Source organism: Scatophagus argus, chromosome 14 (genome assembly GCF_020382885.2).
Source record: "Scatophagus argus isolate fScaArg1 chromosome 14, fScaArg1.pri, whole genome shotgun sequence".
Classification (NCBI taxonomy): Eukaryota; Metazoa; Chordata; class Actinopteri; family Scatophagidae; genus Scatophagus; species Scatophagus argus.
In genome coordinates this window covers 14168747-14188634 of record NC_058506.1, presented here as the reverse complement: position 1 = coordinate 14188634, position 19888 = coordinate 14168747, and the positions used below count along the sequence as shown (strand labels likewise).

Sequence of the window (19888 nt, the reverse complement as noted above, 5' to 3'; positions counted from 1 at the left end):
GTGATTTTTCAGAAAAGACCCATAAATCTTTATTTCACTTTTGTTCAATCAAAAACCAACATTTGAATTGTCAAAAACGTTACATCAGCTCAAAATAATTTGTACACGAGTCACAATCGGTCATAAATAAATCTGTTCTACATATCTTTGTTACATTTTTGACATAACATTCAAGTCAATCGGGTTTATCTCTGATTCACAAAGTTCAGTCTGAGTCTCCTACTGGACATTTCACGATATTTCGCACATTTGCTATTTTGTCAGTCACCCTTTAACTCACAATCAGCAACTTGTGCAGGCCCAAAGTCACACAGATTTTAATCTGAATCAGTTTGCATGCAAGTACCTTCCTTTCAACTGCCTGCAGTTCTTGACAGACCTGGCTCAGCTAGTATTTTCCAATAATTTGCAGCATGCGAACATACTTGCTTTAACAGATGGGAATTCACTGCAATTAAAGCAGAATCACTAAAGTAATCAAACACAGAAACTAAACTGTGCCATGTGCATCAAACATGGAGTATGTGTAGATATCCTAAGAAAAAAAGACCTGCTTGGACACTGTTTGAGTCAGAATGTCTCAGACAGACAAAGAGAAAACTAATTGTGCATATTACAATTTAGAGGCATCCTAAGACAGTTCAGTCACTGATTTACGGTGTGATCTGCAAAACAAACGCCCTCAAAAAAGAGATCAACACACTCAGGTCCCAACTCACTGAAATGTGATAGAAACGTATGAGAGAAACATTACATTACACACAAACAAAACAAAACAAAACCAAAAAAAAAAAAACATAATTAGAGATAATTAGAAGGATTTTGTTCTTTAAACAACTTCTGCTACATTCCCATATCTTTCTTTTTTCTGCCACACAGTTCTGACTGAAAAACATTTTTTTTCCTGCTCTTGTGAAGAGTTTCCAAACAGCAAAACTTTAACGTGGACATATACAACCAATCCAAGTTTTTAACAACGTCCTTATCACCTAAAGAAATCAACATGTGGCCGGCAAAGTACACTTGGTACACGGATGACAAAGTACGTTAATGGTCATATCAGATGAGCCTCCCTATTTGTTGGCTCTGTAGAGATTTTGTGCTTTGTTCAAAGACACATATGCCCTAAGGTATAAATACAGGCCACACAACTGAGGGAATAGAAAAGGGACAAAGGGATAAGGAAACAGGAAATAGGCCATCTAGGTCCCTACTGTGTAGAAAATGTGCTAAGAGTTTCTGAAAATCTATTCGGCCTTTGCAAACCATATAATCACATTACTGACATTTAAATCATTTAGATATATAGATATATCTATATATCTATATATTCCAGACTAGTAGTCATGCTTCAAACTGACATACAGACACACAGACAATCATACAAAATACATAAACACACACACACACACACACTCAATAATACATACACACACTCACTGAATTTGAGAAATAATGTCTCAAAACTGTTATTTAAGTCCTAAAAACACACATTTTAGATGATCTGTTCCTAAAACCCAACATGTACAGGAATGAAAAAAATATTTTCTATGAATTTTTTAAAGATTTTTTTGTTGTTTTTATTTTTTTTCACTTCATGACACGGCCAGAGAGTGAAGAACCATCTGACATTTCCTAAAAAGTCGTTGACTTGCTGGTTTATCGTGTTGCACTTTGTCACACCCACCAATCTGTGACCTGTGTGTGTTTGTGTGTGTGCTGCATATGGCCTTTGTTTTTAGGCACTGACAAACTTACACATGCTTACGCACACAGACACACACAGAGCGTAACTGACATGTCTGTGTTTTTCTGGGTGGTATTCTCTCAGCAGGAGGAAGAGAGAGAGAGACAGAGAGAGAGAGAGAGAGACAGAGAGAGAGAGAGAGAGAGACAGAGAGAGAGAGAGAGAGAGGCTACTGGGCTGACAGGATGTTGACTCCACCAATGTACTCTGATCGTCCCTCAGGTCAGTCCGTGGGTCCACCCGCCTCTTGCATCAGTGTGCCGCCTCTATGTCCCGCCGTTGTACGAGTAGTCCGCCTTGTTGTGCATCACCAGCTTATTGTCCACAAAGTAGAAGCTGTCGGACTGCGTCTCATACGGGTGCAGGATCATCTCTCTGACTGTGAGGAGACACAAGAACATCACTGTTGTTAGAGTAGTAGTTCCTAACCTGAGCATCCTGACTCCCTCAAGGGGTCCCAAGATAAATCAAAGGAGGTCCCAAGATGATTAATGGGATAAGAAAGAACAACTACACACATATGTCCTACATATGTTTTTAGCTATGCTAGCAGTGTGGCTATGTAGGTCCAATACTTTGTTCCTGAAATATCTTGATAACCACTGGCCACATTCTCATGAAACTTTGTGCAGACGCTCCTGGTCCCCAGAGGATGCATCATAATGACTGCGGTGATCCCCCGACATTTGTCATAGTACTACAATGCTGACATATCTAAAGACGGAGGACACGTCTCCACTTCCTTCCCAGGTGCTGCCATCGCCATTCGCAGGCCGTGACCTTGACTATGAGCATGTAAGCATGATGACCGAACCACAAGGCCTCTACACCGTTTTCTAATGTGTGTAGACTTACTGCTGTCCTCAGACAGAGGTGGGAATTCGTAGATATGTTCACACGTGTTCTTGCTGTTGGGCATGCAGAAGCCGAACTCAAAGTCAAAACTCTTCAGCAGCTTCTCCCTGAAATAATGTCTCTCGATCATCCTGAAGTTTTCTATCGGCAGGTCTCCAACCGTGAACTCAACACTGGGGGAGACGGGCAGACACAAGGAAAAAGGTGAGAAAGAAATCAAACATGGAGAGAGACACAAGACACAGCAATCAATCAGTTGGTCCTCATAAATGAAGATTCACGCATTCTCACTTACGTGGCTCCAACTTGCCGCAGTCTGAGAAAAGCGGGGGTGAACTGGTAACGGACGAATCGGCCGGCGTTTGGGTCGACATCCCTTTTCTCCCCTGCTTTGTCTAACACGACGATCATTGTATGATAAAATAACACAATTTTAGACATTTACATTTTTGCTCTGCTTGACTGTGGTTGAAAAGTAACAGGCTTATACTCCAGTTTATGTCTACTACCGCATAAGAAAAATTATGCATTTGTTTGGTAGAGAATTGCTACAAATGAGCACCTTTTTGTACACATTTGGTTCCTTTTGATGCTGGCAAAAACTGCCAGATGAGAATTTCATTTGAAGATCTCAACAAACTTGACTTTCATGGATTTGTTGTTCAGTGGGTGTGTGCGCCATAAATCATCACCATAAAGCAGCTTTCCGTCTTCACAAAGTGTTTTTGCACTAATTAAAAGTTAAATGAAACAGTCCACACAGAGCAGTTCAGCAACTCGCCTGTAGATGGAGGTTTGGTGATTTCAAACAACACTGTGCCGGTCTCCATGTCTCTGATCTTGAACCTGGTGAAGTCAATGTTGTAAATGTTCTCGTCTGGGGTGCACAGATAATCTGAGAGAGAGAAAGTCAAAGAGTTACTGATTAGACATACAGTAAGATATCAGATAATTGCCAGGGCTGGGCATCAAACCTCAGACATGTGTTTGTGCCAGGGAGTATTAAAAAGTGACAGTTGGCGTCCATGTTTTATGATCGCCTTTAGAAAACTTCAGATTATATTTAATAAAGACAAAGTCGTATATTTTAACACTAATACAGTGAGCAGTTTGGTGGATTCTGTCGAATGACAATAAATTAAAACATGTTTATTCTGTTATATATTTCTTGGTCTAGGCTCTGAAAATCAGCAATCGTGTCACCAGTAATGACATGACATTCACATACCCCAAAAAGTCAAACTAAGCCAGCTCTGCAGCAACCAGCGATATATTCCAATAAATGCATGTAAAATATAAAACAAATTGTTTCTGCAGTTTTGAACCATTTTCCACCTTTGTGTGATTGCTGTGTTTGTGGAGCCATTTCCTCACACATATGATGACCCACACACACACACCCACATGCACAAACGCACCCGGTAAGAAAGGGAAGTTATTTTTATTCCTCTAATCCTTCCTGCCCTCACCAGGCGGTGTCAGTGCTCATTAACATTCCCCAGCAGAGACGCTTCCTGCTTCCTGCCTGATCCGATGATACCACTGGCCGGCAGGTGTAACTGCAACATCTCTGCAGCATCTCCGCTGAGGCTGCCTCGCTTCACACGAGCTCATATGATGTTGATGATAAATAAATTTAAAAAATGTATTTCGGAGCACATCGTTTCAAGGACTTGGGGGGAGGATCGCCGCAGGTCTGAGCAGGCATGTGGGGCGATTACGTCTGTTAGCTCAGCGTCTGTCTCTTCCTCCTCATTTGATGTTAACAGATCTGCAGTCGTCTCTGCGTGTTCTCTCACACAGAGACACAGTACGTCTGCTGACAGTAAGACAACGACATCTGTCTGCCCTGAGATGACAGTAAAACAGCAGCGACATGGACGTCTCTCAGTACAGAGGGGGACGATTTAATCACTAATGATGGCACCTCTGACCGGCCAATAAACCCACCCGCTGTTCTTTATGACACATCGACAGAAGCAGCTTCCCACTTAACAAAGCAGCCTGATATGTCCAGATGTTACCATCAGCTCCCAGCCGTGGATTTCGTTCGTGTTTTGTTTTTACTGCTTTTGATTTAAATGCAAACATTTTTGCCAATGTTAAATTTGTTAAGTTAGTATCTAACTATCTGTATTTCTAAAAAGCATAAATAAAGGGAGGTGACTTTCTTTATTTTCACAAATCATTGAGGGGCGACTGTGGATGTTGCCCATGATGTGTTTAAGTCTGGTCAGGACATGCGTAGAAAGACATGGGAGGGTCAGCACTGACATCACTCTCAAGTGGAAAGATCTGATCTGGAGGTATCAGTGTGTATCTCTGTGTATGCAGAAATATGCATCCCCTTTCTTTTTTTTTTAATCAGATTTGTGCATATGAATGGATTTGTTTTATAAAGTCAGTGTGGAAGGGGGCAGTTTTTTAAAGAAAAGAATATCACAGCAGTAAATAAATAAATACACTATGCAGATAAAAGTATCCAGACACACCTCTTCATGAGGCTGAGCTCAGCCCCTGACTTCCAGTGAAGGGAAATCTTAATGCTTCAGCACATCAAGACATTTTGGACAATGCTATGCTTCCAACTTTGTGGCAACAGTTGGGTTTGCTGGTTTCTATTCCAGCATGACTGTGCCCCAGTGCACAAAGCAAAGTCCATAAAAACATAGTTGGATGAGTTTGGCGTGGAAGAACTTGACTGAGGTGATAATACCAAGCCAAAGCACTTTTGTTGACTTAAGAAGCACAGCCGCTACACACTCTGATACAGTAAGTGGCATTAAAAACAGAATAGAAAATTATTCACAAGGATAAAATGAAAAGATCATTATCGCAGGGATAGAAAATGACAAGATCCAATGTGGATAACAATAATATTAAAACTGATGAGATGATTAAAAATGTTTATGCTCATTTCCTCCAGTGGGTGCAGACTCACAGGGGAAGTGTTTCTTCATGAACCAGGACAGGTATTTGAGCAACACGTTTCAAACGTGTGCACCGATCATTACAGAAAGACAGATTTTAACAACCTCTAGCAGCCAAAATGATGAGGAAAATGATCAGATATCAGCACACATGACAATAGAGTACTCCTTTAGTCGTAGCTATTTAATGCAAAATGTGAAAGAGATAATGTGCAGGTCAGGAGTTACCCAACTGCTCTGCTGGTTATTTACTTCCTGTGTTGTGTTCATTTTTAGCCGCTGGAAGATTGTTGACAACCCTCCCTGCATGTTATTTTTCATGTTTATGTATTAATACTGGAGCATGCCCAAAGTGGAACCGTACCCTGAAGTCACAGCATGTTGTCAACACCATTTACAGCAAGAGCTGAATGCTCCTGACAGAGCTGATCTGATTCGTTGTGACGCTGTGATGCCTTTGCTCCTCTTTCAGTCTGAATGCTGAGGTCGGCTCCTCCACACACACACACACATACACACATACATAGACACATACACCAGCTCTGCACACAGCACTGAACACACTCCCGTACACCTAAAGGCACACACACAAACACACTAAAGGAACAGACAAACACTCACAGCAGCTACATAATCTTAATTAATAACATGCATCTATGGCTGCAAGGCATGGGTCCACTAATAACACTTCTGCATTAGTGTGTGTGTGTGTGTGTGTGTGTGTGTGTGTGTGTGTGCAGAGGGTACATCTGCACATGTACAGTTTTATAAAATATACTGTACCACAGCTGGTGTTGTCGCTAACGTAGCGCTAACAGTCACCTTTGAGCCTCCTAATGAAGTCCCATGAGGACAATGAGTTTGAATGAGATGGTGTGTGAGTGTGTATGTGAATGCTCTCACTTGGCCCCATAAAACCTAAGGTGTTTGTAGTAAATTACATGCAGTCTGTTACCTCAGGTCTCACTCACACACACACACACACACTCACACACAAGCATCTGAGGTTAACTTGCTGCTAGAAGCTAATGAAGCCACAAACAGACTTCAGTTTATCACTGCCAGCTCTCCTTCTGGGCCGTGACAGTAAACACCTCCAAACAGAACAAAACAAGATTTGTGTGTGTGTGTGTGTGTCTGTGTGGGCGTCTAAAATAGAGAGTGTAGGACTAATTCAACCGAATGACGGTTAATCTTTGCGAATTCAAAGTGTTTGGTCATTATGCAACACCCCAAGAGTACACTTTAAGCTTAGCCGTGAGTGTGATAAAATATGTAACATTTCTGCACAAAACAAGAACTAGACCTTCTTTATATATTTTGTTTAATCATCCCAGACGTTTTCAACAATGTTCAAACCCAGAGAATTCTGTGAGTTTATTCCAGGTAACGGCACATCTTTCATTTAGTCGTCTATCGCTATAACTTTTAGAAGTCAGAAATCTCTCGGTGCTAATTATACCTAATGATTAATGTTAGCATTTTGACAACACCACACGGTCACTGTTGAGTAGTTCGGATGAGCAGCTCTTGAAAAAGCTGCGATCAGAAGCACCGTAGGCCTGGTAATCTGCCTGTTGTAGAAAAGGACGTTTTGAGCAGCAGGTAAAATAAATACATTTGACATCTTGAACAAGTTACAACTCTTCAGCAAGGTACCCACCTTTAAAATGTCCGGCTGTTGTGCAGAGAACTACTCGCACCATGTGCAGCATAACATCAGATCACCATTACTAATGGTTAAAAAAACAAACAAAAAAAACAAAACAATGTGGGTTTGTCTGGCTGCACTGTAAACAGATACACCAGCTGCTCTTCTGTTGTACCTCTGATAAAGTAGCAGCTAAACAAGTGCTTCCTTTTGCTGTAGCAGTAACAATGGGACAAATCAACCTGGACTCACAGACAGTACAGATCATTTAACTGAGACTCGCTGCGTTCCACACGTCAGAAAAATGATGTTTTTATGCTTTAAATGCTGCTTTTTTTCCATCTTTCAGCTGACATCCTTCCTGTCCACACTCTGCAGATGTGGCAGATGTCACCAGTTTGCAGCCAGAGGAGGTCAGCAGCTCAACACACACACACACACACACACCACACTTTGCCACATGACCTCGATTCAGCCAAAATAAACAGCTCACCCAGATAGCAGGGACAGGACAGATCTGAGGAACCTTCCAGTGTGGCGGTTTTGGATCACTGTCACATGAAACCATATTAAAGGCTTATAAACACAACATGCATGCAGAGGAAAATTACAGCTGACACTGATAATGGGATCAAGTTCAGTCTGTCCCACTGTGGACTACTCGGGCCGTCCTCACTGGAAGTTTCTACATGTTGCAGTTTTCACCTCCCTGCAAAAAAGGATACGCAGATTCTGTTTTCTGCATTTCGGTCGCTTTTCTGTTTCCTATTTCTAGTTGTATGTAGACTGAATTGTCTTGATTGCTTTCTTGCTGTCATTTTGTTTTTATTTTGGGGTGTGCTATAGGTGTCGTACCCCCCTCGTTCAGCAAACATTCAAAGTGGCCACTTGTCAAAAGTCAGAAAAGAAGAGAGAAATGACAAAGAACTATATTAAACAAGAGCAACGTGAGACACCCATCTGGCAATGCAACCACTGACTCCCTGACTTCAACTAGCAACTTGTATAAAAGCCCAACGCAACGCAGAGACGGGAGGAGGAGAGACCTTCAGGTGAGAGGAGGGCAGAAGTGACAGCTGTTAGAAATGACAGCTCCTTAACTGACAGACATCTAAATGACACCTGCAGTGGGCTGGTTCTCTTACTGACATGAGAAGAGTCAGCTCTCAGGTCATGACAGTATAGCCTGTGATGCATTCACTTACCAATGCAGAAAAAGTTCATTTAAATGGAACTGTGGTCGCTTATCTTAGAAAAGAAGTGAACAAACTCCCATCTATGTTAAGGACAGCTTCCCTTTGATGAGACGTCAGACCTCACGCCTTTCCCTTCCTGATTTCTTTCTGTCAAGAAATGTATGTATTATGTCTACGACATTTCCACCAGCTTCAGCTGTATTTTGTCACATTTCACCATGTGTACTGTTAACTCCAGTAACGCGCAAATATAAACATTATACCTGTTACACATCAGCATGTTTGTATTAAGCACATTAGGCAGGGGTTCTTTAACATTTTCATGTCAAGGAATCCAAGATTTAAAGAAAATAAATTATCGTTAGTGTCCTACGTCCAGCCTCTGAGAGCCACAGGAAACAGCCTCACAAGAAAAAGTAAAGAGATTCAGGATGAGATTACAAAAATATTTCTGTGTTTGTGTTTCAGTACAGTGATCGACACCCACACCTTTCAGCTGCCGGTTACTGTAATTCCACCAGCATGAACGACTCATAAACTTCCTGTCAGCTCAGTGAGTACTTCTCTAATACAGCCATCTCCCGTACCGCTGGAGATGTGCCACTCCTCTGGCACTGAGCACCGTCTCTTGTTAGCATGGAAACCACACATTTTGTCTCCAGCCCTCTTGCTCATCTCACAGCGGAGAGTCACATTCAAGAGTGTCGCATGTGGACAGAAGCACAGATGATTTCCACTCGTTGCATCTAAATGAGGGTCCTCAGACTCTCTCTCACAAACACTAACATGTAATTCTCATCGCAACATGACAATCACGATGCTGATGTAAATACTCATTACGAGAAGGTTCAGGACAAGAAGCAGAGGACGAGTTTATGTGCACAACGAGAAAATAAATGATTCATGTATGATATAAACAAGCTGGTGAGAAATGTCCAAAACCAGAAGAATATGTCTCAAAATGAAACAGACTATTGTGGCATCTTATGAAAACTACGCACATAACTCTGTTTAACACATCAACACATTCAACTCTTATTTGGTGTACAGTTTTTTTGAAAGGCATCGAGATCACTGAGATCATTTTTGGCTCAAACTGACTTGCAAACATTTAGAGAGGACATACATTTGTTTTATTTTGCCAATTTTTTATGCATATTTGACTTTACGGTACCTTTGATTCAACCCACCTGCCAACAGATTACAAATGTGTTATGATATAATGAGGTTTAGTTTTCTTACATGTGTTGATTTTGGTTTCAGCCTTCAATAAAGTCCAGCATCAGGATGATGAAGAGCCCTACTCTGGTCTGTCTTGGTAAAGAGGGGATCCACCTCTCAGGTGGGAAGAGGAAGGCACTTAGGCCCAATACAGCTCACATGGACTAATCCGGTTTAGTTTCTTGCATGATGGCAAATCCAACTAATCACTGGAGGGAGGAAGCAGAGTTAAAGCAGCGAGAGGACAGAGAATGGGAAACTGAGAGGCTGAAGTAGCTACTTGCAATGCTTGAATGACCCTCCACACATTGTGACTGACTAACGTGCCAAATTACTGGAGGAAGAAGCTCCAAAATGACATGCAATCATTATTTTAGAACATTTTAATTCGTTTGTGAGCTAGAGGAAGATTTCTTAAAAATTTTAAACATTCTGCAGATTAGAAAAAGCAGAAGGCTGTACTGGAAGATTGTGAGTTTGAAGTCAAAACTAAGCCTTGCAGATAAAAAAAAAACAGGGAAAGCATTTTAATACAGTTTATGTTATCTTTTTTAAGGTTATATAGTTATTAACACCCCAGAAATCTTACAGACATATTTTCATTCCTCATCACCTGATAATTATTAAACAAATGAGTCTTCACCTGCACCTCACCTCATTTTAATTCAAACTCTTGACATAAAAGCAGAAAGTTAACCATCTTTGGGCACTAGCGGCACACCCACGGGTCTATAAACTTAATATAAATTTAGATCTTCAGTTTATAGAAAACTTGTTTTTGTGATGTGTGACAATTTCTGCTCCTGTGAAGAGCTAACTCATTAAGTTTGATATCATGCAGGTGCAGAGGAGCAACACATCTCATCGCTGCCTTACTGACCTCAATTTGGCTGCTGATGACCACATCATGGTGGCAACAGTGCTGTGATAAACAGCACAGTAAAGAGGCTGGTTAGGTGGAGGTTTATTATAGGACTCCAGATATGAACATTTGTTCTAAAAATGTTCTTTGATTTATACTTGACTTCAGTTTTAATGTCATTTACGTTCGACTTCTAAAAGATGCTGAGCATATAAAACCTTAAGTGCATTCTGTCATTCTCATTTTTAACTTGCGTACATGTGATCAATAAATCTCAAATCAGCGTATGTTGATGGCAGCTGCCTTGCAATTTCCCCTCATGTTACGCCAGCAAAGTTTAGAATGAAGGTTTAGTCGTCATCTTCTTTTTTGGAAGATGACATCACGATTGTGATGATAAAGGAGACTGAAGTCAGACAAAGTGTATTACTCAGTGGACTAAATAATGGGTTGACAAAGCCAAAGACACAGCTTGGGAGTGTGTCGTCGCTGCAGTGAAAGAGGAGGGGCGGAAAGACAGCAGCGTGGCCGGTATTAAAAAGAAATGGTCTTCCTTAAGAATATGAAAGATTAAGTGATGCAGTGTGTCAAGAAATAATGACTGTGGGTCTGCTGATCCCTCATGTTTTAATTAAAGCAGCTTCTACCACAAATTTGTTCTTCAAGTTCAAGTAACATTCACAACGGGCTTGTGTGCATGAGTCCCACACTGAAATACCCGTCTGCATAACCAGCCAGAAAATCACTTGTGTCAAGTCTAGACTTTGCTAAGAGATAAGATCATTTCCACGTCAAAATAACACATGGTTCTCTGCTTAAGGTCTTCTTAAGAACAAAATTAATCCTAATTCTGTTTTATAAATGACTGACCCTGACTTTTATTACACAGAACCTGCAGTCTGCCTTCGCTCACTGTCAAGCAAGGATAAAAATGTTATATTATACACACTCACACTTGGGCAAAAAGCTCAGATGTTCTCAGAGTTGTTCTTTTTTCTGTTTGAGTGTTGAGCTTTCCCTACTTATATGACCCATCTGTGTTCCCATCTGTGTCATTTTAAAATGATCCTGACAAGCATATAACCGGGTTTCATCACCATCACAGTACAGAACATTTAACTGCACCAGCACTCTGCTAAAGGAGTGCAGGCCAACAGCACGGCAGGCCAGCTCACCACAGTAGATCCTTCTAAAGATACGCAGGAGGAAGCTGAGAAACAGAGCATCAGTGACCTCCTAGATGGACTGAATTTAGCTCAACATCAATGTTCTGGTCATGAACTAAATTTCTCTCATTTATTTTTGAAACTGAACACCAACAGCACCACTGCAATGTTAACATACCTGTTAATACACACTGTGGCTTCAGAATATACTTGTTTCTAATTGACTGGCTGGTGTCTGATAAAACTGGATACTGGAACACCTCACACTAGATAAGACTGCCAGTAACTGTACTGACCAATCTGATGCTTCACATCCTGTTTGGTACACTTGCTAAAACTAATTGGGAGTCAAATCAAAAGTACTTTAAGTAGCCAAGACATGTTCAGATAGAATTGCTGCCTCCATGTGGCAGTCAAGTCACAGTGTCGGTCCAGACTTGTATACCTACTACTTGAAATGTACTAAGTGTAATTCTGTGAAATGTGGAATGTGAAATGGAAGTTATTACTATATTGACACGTATGACTCTAGTGAATAATTTCCAGTGAAAAATATGCTGTCTATTTTTACACTGACTGATAAAGAGCTTTGTCACATGGTGCAATAACATCCAACCGAAGTTCAGTACCAGCAAAAACTGTGAGCCGACCACAAGCCCCTTGAGGCAGAGGCATGAAATCTTCTTTACCACTTACCACTTTTTTTATTGCACATTAATAAGTGGCTAAGGTACAAGCCTTGTAGCTCCTGCCTTGTTTTAATTTTGCATGACAAGATGTCCAAATATAAATAATAAATGTTGGGACAGTTCATCACTCAGGTCTAACGCCGAACTGAATCTGTGCAAGACTGCGGCTAACTATTATTTTAATTAGCAACTTGCTGCTGATTACTTTCGAAATTAATAGATTGGTAAAGTTACATTTTTTTTGTCTAATGAACAGTCCAAAACCCCGAAATATATTTTAGAATTTACCACCATGTGAGACAAAGATAAGCATTTGAAAGCACATCTGTGAAGTGTTAACCACAGGGCGAGTTCTCGATGTTCAAAATAGTTCCAGATTAACTTCTGTAGACCAAACACTCTCTTAATCGACTACTTGTTGCAGCTCTAAATGTGAAGCAATACTTTTTCTCACACAACAGAACTTCAGTCAGAGACACTGGCATTAAGGATTTGACTATTTATAGCAGATGGCCGCATAGGATTTGTCAGGAAAGCCTCTGCTCTTTTAAGTCAGCTCTCAAAGAATGAGAGCAGCAACCAAGATTCTGCTGAAAGAGCTCATCCTCTTTGAATATTAAATCTTAGTGAAATAAGCCGTAAAAAAAACCAAAAAAAAAACGAGGAGGTTGGGGCGGTTGAGGGAAAGCAACAACAGAGAGAGATTCATTTGAAAATCTGTCGTCCAGTTTTAACACATTCCACATCTTCGATATCCAGTTATACGTCCGTTCAGAAATACCAAACATGTCTGAGGTAATTTAGAAAAAGTGTTAAGCCCATTCCATAGTTTGTCCACCGGAGAGCACTGACAAGTTCATTTTATCTGAAAAACATTTCGTTTGGTGCAGATCTTACTCACAATTCCTTAATGACCAAACTGAGACAATCCTTATAATAAATAAATAATCACTGTTTTATATATTGTTATTGTATGTTTACTCTTAACTCTTACTTAAGAAGCTGAAAATAGAAATTTTTTTACTACTTTTGCTTGCAAAATTACCAGTTTTTTCCCTCTCAAGCAGCTAATTAATCAATGAATCATTTCAGCTGTAAACACAACAACTGATTCATCTGTAAACATACAGAAACTGCTGGTTGCATCCCTAAAGGCAACACGTCTGTAGGTGAACCTTTGTCGCATCTCTCGGAGTTATGATGACTTCCATACTGCCACGATAGATCAAGAAGTTAACACACGTCTGGATCAAATCAGTCAAATGAGCAGAAAGTCTGTTCGGTCAATTCGAATGTCACTCAACCTCAGCTGCATTAACACAAGATCATTTATGACAACTTTAAGTGAGGTTTTCTCTCCTGGGAAACATTGGTGCTCCAAGCAAGTTCAGACAAGAGCCAAACTTTCTGACTCATGACTGCTGTCAAGTCTGAGCTGTCGATTGAGTATCATGCCACTTAGAGAAAGAATCAATTTCAGCCACTTGAGAACGTCTCAGCGGCGACGGCAGCAGGAAAAAAAAAAACAAGTCACAAAACAACAAAGGGTTTCAGTGTCTTCTCAGGAGAGAGAGAGCAAGAGAGAGAGAGCGCCCGGGTTCTTTCATGCCTTGTTTCTTTTTATTTGGGTGTATGTGTCCCATTTCTGTCTATGTAACTCATCAGGTGACGGCACAAATATGCTGTTAAACACGGATGGGGGACAGAGGAGAGGAAAGGAACGAGGGAAAGTAGAGGAGGAAGTGTGTGGGAGAACAGAGATGCAGGCTCCGTTGCCTGTAACCACGGGGAGATGCTTCACGTTGCCCTAGTGATTCAAGCGTGTATCCACGTTGCTGTGGTGATTCACACATGCCTCCTCTTGCCTCCAGTGATGACGCTGCGAGGTAGGAAAGTGAGAGTTTCCAAGACCATAATAGGGTCCAGCGTGGGAGATGGAGTCATTACGATGTTCCTGTGCGTGTCGCCGTGCAGCTTGGACAGCGATCCCCACACAGATCCACTCAGCGTGGATGATCAAAAGCAGACTCACGAGATAAGAAGACCGAGATGAAGACTCATCCGGGTACAAAATAAAGCTGCGATTATTCTCCTGGTCCTAATAAGTGACGGGTTAAAAGGACAATTAAAGAAACCAGACGTTAGATTGTCTGTGTCAGTAAAAGAGGAAGCACAAGTCGAGCCAAAGGATGTTCCCACAGTTCCTCCTCCTCTTCGCTGTAAGCTGTGATTACGTTGGGCTACAAGCAAAATCTCATCCATCACTACAACATAAACTTCCTGCATTATATGGAGCTACAAAGTAATAAAACATAAGGGAAAGAGAAAACGGTTGGGAAGATGAAAAGTATGATCTGAGTTAAGGTATCCTCTCTGCAGGAACAGTTTCAAGAGAAAGTGTGTGGCGTCTCGCAGTCACGTGTGTGTTCAACAGCAAGCAACAAGAAGTGGACCTCCATCAGAATGTGTGGAAATAAAGAAAAATGTGAATTTGTGTCTAACACTTTTTAATTGCTGGGAGAAAATCTGACACAGCATTCACGTTATCACACTCATAACAGCCAATGTAACTTGCCTTGTATAAGTACGGCATTATACTGGCCTTTAAATAGTCAAAACCTGTTAGCTAACTGCTTGTTTAAGCCCGGAGCGGGTGATGGATGTACATGTTCTTATGCACAGAGGAGCTTCCTGGCTGCTGCCTCTCCCTCCCTGTTTCTCTATAAGAGGCTTGTTTGAGATTTGAAGGTGTGACATAATTAAAAAGAAACGGCATTAGGTAATGTGCTATGTAATCAGCAGCTTTTTCCTTCAGACACTGTGAATAAACGAGAGAGAGAGAGCTATTTTGAGAAATGTAATCAAAATGTAAAAAGTGGCAGAAAAGCCATTAAAATATATCACATAGGTTTGTTTATCAGCGAACAAGCAGCTCTGCTTGGGTTTAACTTTACTCTGTGAGACATGCACCTGCTGCTTTGAGGTGTACACACATTATTTGGAAATGACTCTTCCATCTTAGGGCCTAGAAAGGAACTAGAAAGTTTTGAATGTTGGATCTCTAGTTTGCAAATATGTTCTCTGACATAACGTATAATATAATACAGCGGTGGAGTGCCGAAGTACATTCAAGTACTTTACTTCTATACAATTTTGAGGTAATTTCACTCGAGGGCTTCCATTTGCTGTTGTTGTTACCGTTTGTTGGTGCTCTTACAGATTAAACCACCCAGCAGTGAAATTTAGCCCCAGTGCATTTAACTGCAGCAGTGAAACGCTGCTTTCACAGGACTGCATTGATGTTAAAGCCATAATATGTAACAAAACAACAATCTCAGTTTGTCTGCATAACGTCTACTTTTACTATTGTTACTTAAAGTGTGCTTTGCTGATAATACTTTTTGTTGTTTTATTTCACTTGTAATGGAGTATTTGAAACAGACTTTGTAAAAGCTCTGAATACTAATACATCTTTTACTCCTCTGCTCGTGTGTATAACCTTCCTGCTAAAATTATTTTTTAAATCCCAGGCTACCGGCTTGCAGAATTAACCTGCAAACTCCAGGTATTTCATTTTTAACATTTCAACAACACTTCCAATGGGTCAGAACGTGCACTTTGGATACGCAACGCAGTCACAGCTGTGTTTCAGTTCTCTGGAGAGGAGTGCAATGAAAGGTGAAAACCCAAACTGTGTATGAACTCATGCAAAGGAAGCTGCTTGGACAGATGATAACTCACCTCACCCCCAGCAACTCACTCTGAACCTTTCTAGTCAAAAAGACTTCACCCCTGAAGACATGTTACAAATGTAGTCTGTCATCTGCATTTTGGGGTCTCCTTTCCTGCTCCATCAAGTCTTTCAGTCTGCACACACACACACACACACACACACACACACACACACACACTTTCAGTCTTTCAAGACTTCAGTCTGCACACATGGTGTCCTCAAGCTTACCCACTGCCGGGTTTACACCTCACCTAAAGGTCCCAGGTCTGCTAAGGGGAATGTGTAACGCACATGTGCAGACAGGTTGGCAACAGGGGGCTCCCACGAAGCATTACCATGTGTGTGAATAGGGCCTGTGTACATCAGCCACGTAAATAAAGGAGACACGGAGGAGACGTCAGATATAACTAACTAAGAGGAGCTGGCACATTTTCGGCACCTTTGTCCTCACACAGCAGCAGTGAACTTACTCTCTGTGATCTTCTGCAAGCCCAGCACATCCTCCGGAGTGATGACCGCGCTGGCGAGCAGGTCCTCCTCCGTGGTCACCGGGACCCCCACGTCGGTCGAGTTGCAGCCTTTCTTCACTTTCATCGCCGCCGTTTGCTTCGGGCTGCCGCTACTGCCGCTGTCCGTGCCTGCGGTGTCTCTGCCGGGATTATTACCGGCAGGCTTCTTAGCGCTTGATGGGTCCTGGCTGTTGCCTCTGCTGGTACAAGAATAGCTCATTCTCCGCTCCTCCTCCTCCTCCTCCTCCCCCCTCTCCTCCAAACACAGGGCTTCCAAGACACAAAACAGTTGCCTCCCCTCTACCTCCCTCCCTCGCCGAAGGATGCACAGTTGCTGTCTGTTATCCGGTGCTTAATTCAAATCCGCTTCGTCTTTACGAGCCTGCAGTCTGTTCAGCGCAGACGGGTTGCATGCAAGCGGCCGCCGGCTCTCGTTGGCTGAGCGCAGGATGCGGAGAGCGGGGTCTTTTCTGCGCAGCTGCTCGCTATAGACGCTGTTTCGGTTGTGTCAGGAGAAGTCTGAGGGGAAGTAATATGCCCTGCTTGAAATTGAAAAAAAGAAAAGAAAAAAAAGAGAGGGGCGGCAGCTGGTCTTTGTGGTGGAGGTGGCGTTGGAGGGGGGGCAGGGGTGTCTCAGCAGCTCCCTGTGCGGCGTTACCAACGCCAACCGACGAATGAGCGCACCAGTCAAGAGCACAAAACCGCCCATTACTTCAAACATCCATAACACTGTATTTGCAACGCGCGTGTGTGTGTGTGCCTAAACACAGTAGAAAAGTTTAAATATTACCGTCAGGCATGTATTATCAATACGGATGTATAGTTGGTGAAAACACTAATTAAATGGTATAAAGCCAAGAGTGACTTCGAAACTCGTTATCTTCCAGTAGTTATGCAGCTGAAAGCCTCTCAGTTCGAGGCCAACAAACTTTCCAGTGGTACAAACGGACTGCAGCACACTTAAATTGTGCAAACAGACTAAAGTTCCCACCCTTCTGTGTCTTCACCAAAAGGTTCAAAATGGACATTAAGCTCCAAAGCAAACACATAAAGAGGCAACCTAACAGCAGGTGTCCAGTTCTCATAGGATAAGTGGTTCATCAGGATTTCAAATCCATTGGATAATGGATACAAGGGTGGGAGCTGCCATGGTCAGTGCCAAGTGCCACACCCTCTGCCATGTCATCACACCAGAAACAAAAGAGCACAAATGTATTTTAACGTTACAAAGGCACAACTACTGAACATACAAGTGCTGCATCCATCAAGTGTGATCAATTAAAGGAAACATTATAGACGCAGTTCTTCATTTAATTTAATCTAAAGTGCTCCACCTTGTTAGGAGTGTCGATCCAATGTGGCTTCACGCAGAGTACTGCGTCATAACCCTACATTTGAAATCCTGTTCGATCAGTTCAGTTCCAGGTTGACATTAAATGTGCTCCCCCCCCATTTCTGTCCATTTGATGTTGATGAATACACTGTAGTGTTGCTTTTTGAAAGTGACTTTATTGCTCTTAACAATCAATCATTAAATGAGATTGAATAAAATAATTGCTAGTGCACTGTATGCAAAGACACAATATTCCTACAGTAAACTTGTTTTCTTTCTTACTAGTTTGCCTTTTCTCTTCAGTGCTGGTGAGTAACTAACGTTTACTCTGCACTTGAGTACAATTTTGAGATTCTTGCACTTGAGCTTTTGAATTTTATCCACATTATTCCTCTATTCTACATTTCAAGGGGCAATATTATCCTTTTTACTTCTTAATTTTACAGTCACAACAATGAATGCTGGAATTCACCCAAGAAAATTTGTTCAAGAGCTTAAGTGAAAAAAAAAAAAAAATGAGGAACTTATTTGGGTGTAACCACTTTCTGACATTACTTCTCAAAAGGAAATATTGTACTATTTACTGCATTAAATGTCAGATTTGTCAGATTCAGTTATTAGTTATTTTTAAGATCAAGATTTTACATTTAAAAGTACACATGATAAACTTATAAAGTACAAAACTATGCAATGATTAAACCATCTGTGAAAAAGGTGTCTGATTGTGTTTATCTTCGGTTGTTTGTAGTTCTGCCAAAGAGACGTTTCCCCTCTAACTCTCTCAGAACGTTCTTGGTTTTTCAGATCAGATTTTCAGTGATCACAGAGAAAATTTTCACTTTTCACCAATGAATATAGAAGCAGCCGTGCACACGCATAGCTTTGGTGAAGCTCAGTTGTTCAGCTGCGGGAACAGGAAGGATGACTTTGAGTAAATAATCTGAATACTTCTTCTTCCACTGCTTGAGTTGAAATTAGCCTCCTGAAATTCAACCAAACATGCATTAAGGACTGTCTAAGCTACATCTACAGTCTCACACACACCAAACATACATGATAAGTTCAGCTCTAATTTGCTGAGCATTCACATTTACAGCTGTTGTCTCATCCTGAAAACTGCTGCACTGAATTAAAAAATATATATATTTTTTATGTTGGCCCCACGAACAGATCATTAGATCACAGTAACTCAGCTGGAGAAGCTGAGGAGAAGAGAACAGAAACAACTCTATGAGGTTTAAATCCTATTTCTGTCCCTCTTTCACTCTCTACTGATGCATGTAAAGTCTCTGCATGACTCACTGGAGATCTCAGTCACACATGACTATCCCTCACAGCTCTGCAGTGGCACTGTGTGCGATGATAACACAGCCAAACCACTTGTTAAGAGCAACAGCCACAGAAACAAAAGCAAGGCTCAATGTCCAGAGTATGTGGAGCTCAAGGAGCCGTTCGAGAGAGTCTTTCCTCTGCAACGTTAATGTTTCAACAAATGGCCCCAGAAGCGTTGAGAGGTCATTAAGAGTGTGACGATTCCATAAATTAATTATCAAAATAGTCCCTTGAAAGTAAGGCTTCACATGGAAATGTTGCACCCTAGAGGCAGAGTGCATTTACTGCAAAATCTGAGAAATTTGGTTTGTTCTTTTCTAGGTAGTAGTTGCTTCGCTGTAGCTTTATGTTGTGAACCTAAACATGAGTGTGCAATCATGTTCAGTTAAGATGAGAAGTGACTGTAGGTTAGGTTAGCGCATACGCCAATGAAAATCACCCACCAGAGTTTCTACAGGTTCTTATGGCTCTGAAATTGTCACTAAAGTTGAACAAGGAGGAATGAAATTACTTCCAAAGTTAGACATTTAATCCTCAAGTTCACAGAAGCCCTACATGGAAAAATAAAATTCAAGCGTGGCTACTTTCCTAAACACATAACACACAAGAGAGTTTTATAAGTTTTAACTTATTATTTTCTGTCATATTGGTCATCAGTGTGTGT

At 41.3% G+C, this 19888-nt stretch overlaps 1 protein-coding gene across 1 annotated transcript; it reads right to left on the bottom strand.

Moving 5' to 3' along the window:
• Window positions 1-4: 4 nt before the first annotated feature.
• unc119b (unc-119 homolog b (C. elegans)) lies at window positions 5-17634 on the bottom strand. Its single transcript, XM_046411124.1, has 5 exons — window positions 16521-17634; window positions 3384-3497; window positions 2898-2997; window positions 2603-2775; window positions 5-2126 (listed from the first exon to the last, which is right to left on the bottom strand). Exons 1-5 carry the CDS (start codon window positions 16777-16779, stop codon window positions 2014-2016), a joined length of 759 nt encoding a protein of 252 aa, XP_046267080.1. The 5' UTR covers window positions 16780-17634; the 3' UTR covers window positions 5-2013.
• Between the last annotated feature and the right edge of the window lie 2254 nt (window positions 17635-19888).

What these genes read in the sequence shown, in the direction of transcription:
- unc119b (XM_046411124.1), bottom strand. Translation starts at nt 16,779, where the DNA reads ATGAGCTATTCTTGTACCAGCAGAGGCAACAGCCAGGACCCATCAAGC. An exon ending in CACCAAACCTCCATCTACAG is followed by an intron (nt 2,998 to 3,383) that starts GCGAGTTGCTGA and finishes TCGTCGTGTTAG; the next exon opens with ACAAAGCAGGGGAGAAAAGG. An exon ending in CTGCGGCAAGTTGGAGCCAC is followed by an intron (nt 2,776 to 2,897) that starts GTAAGTGAGAAT and finishes CGTCTCCCCCAG; the next exon opens with TGTTGAGTTCACGGTTGGAG.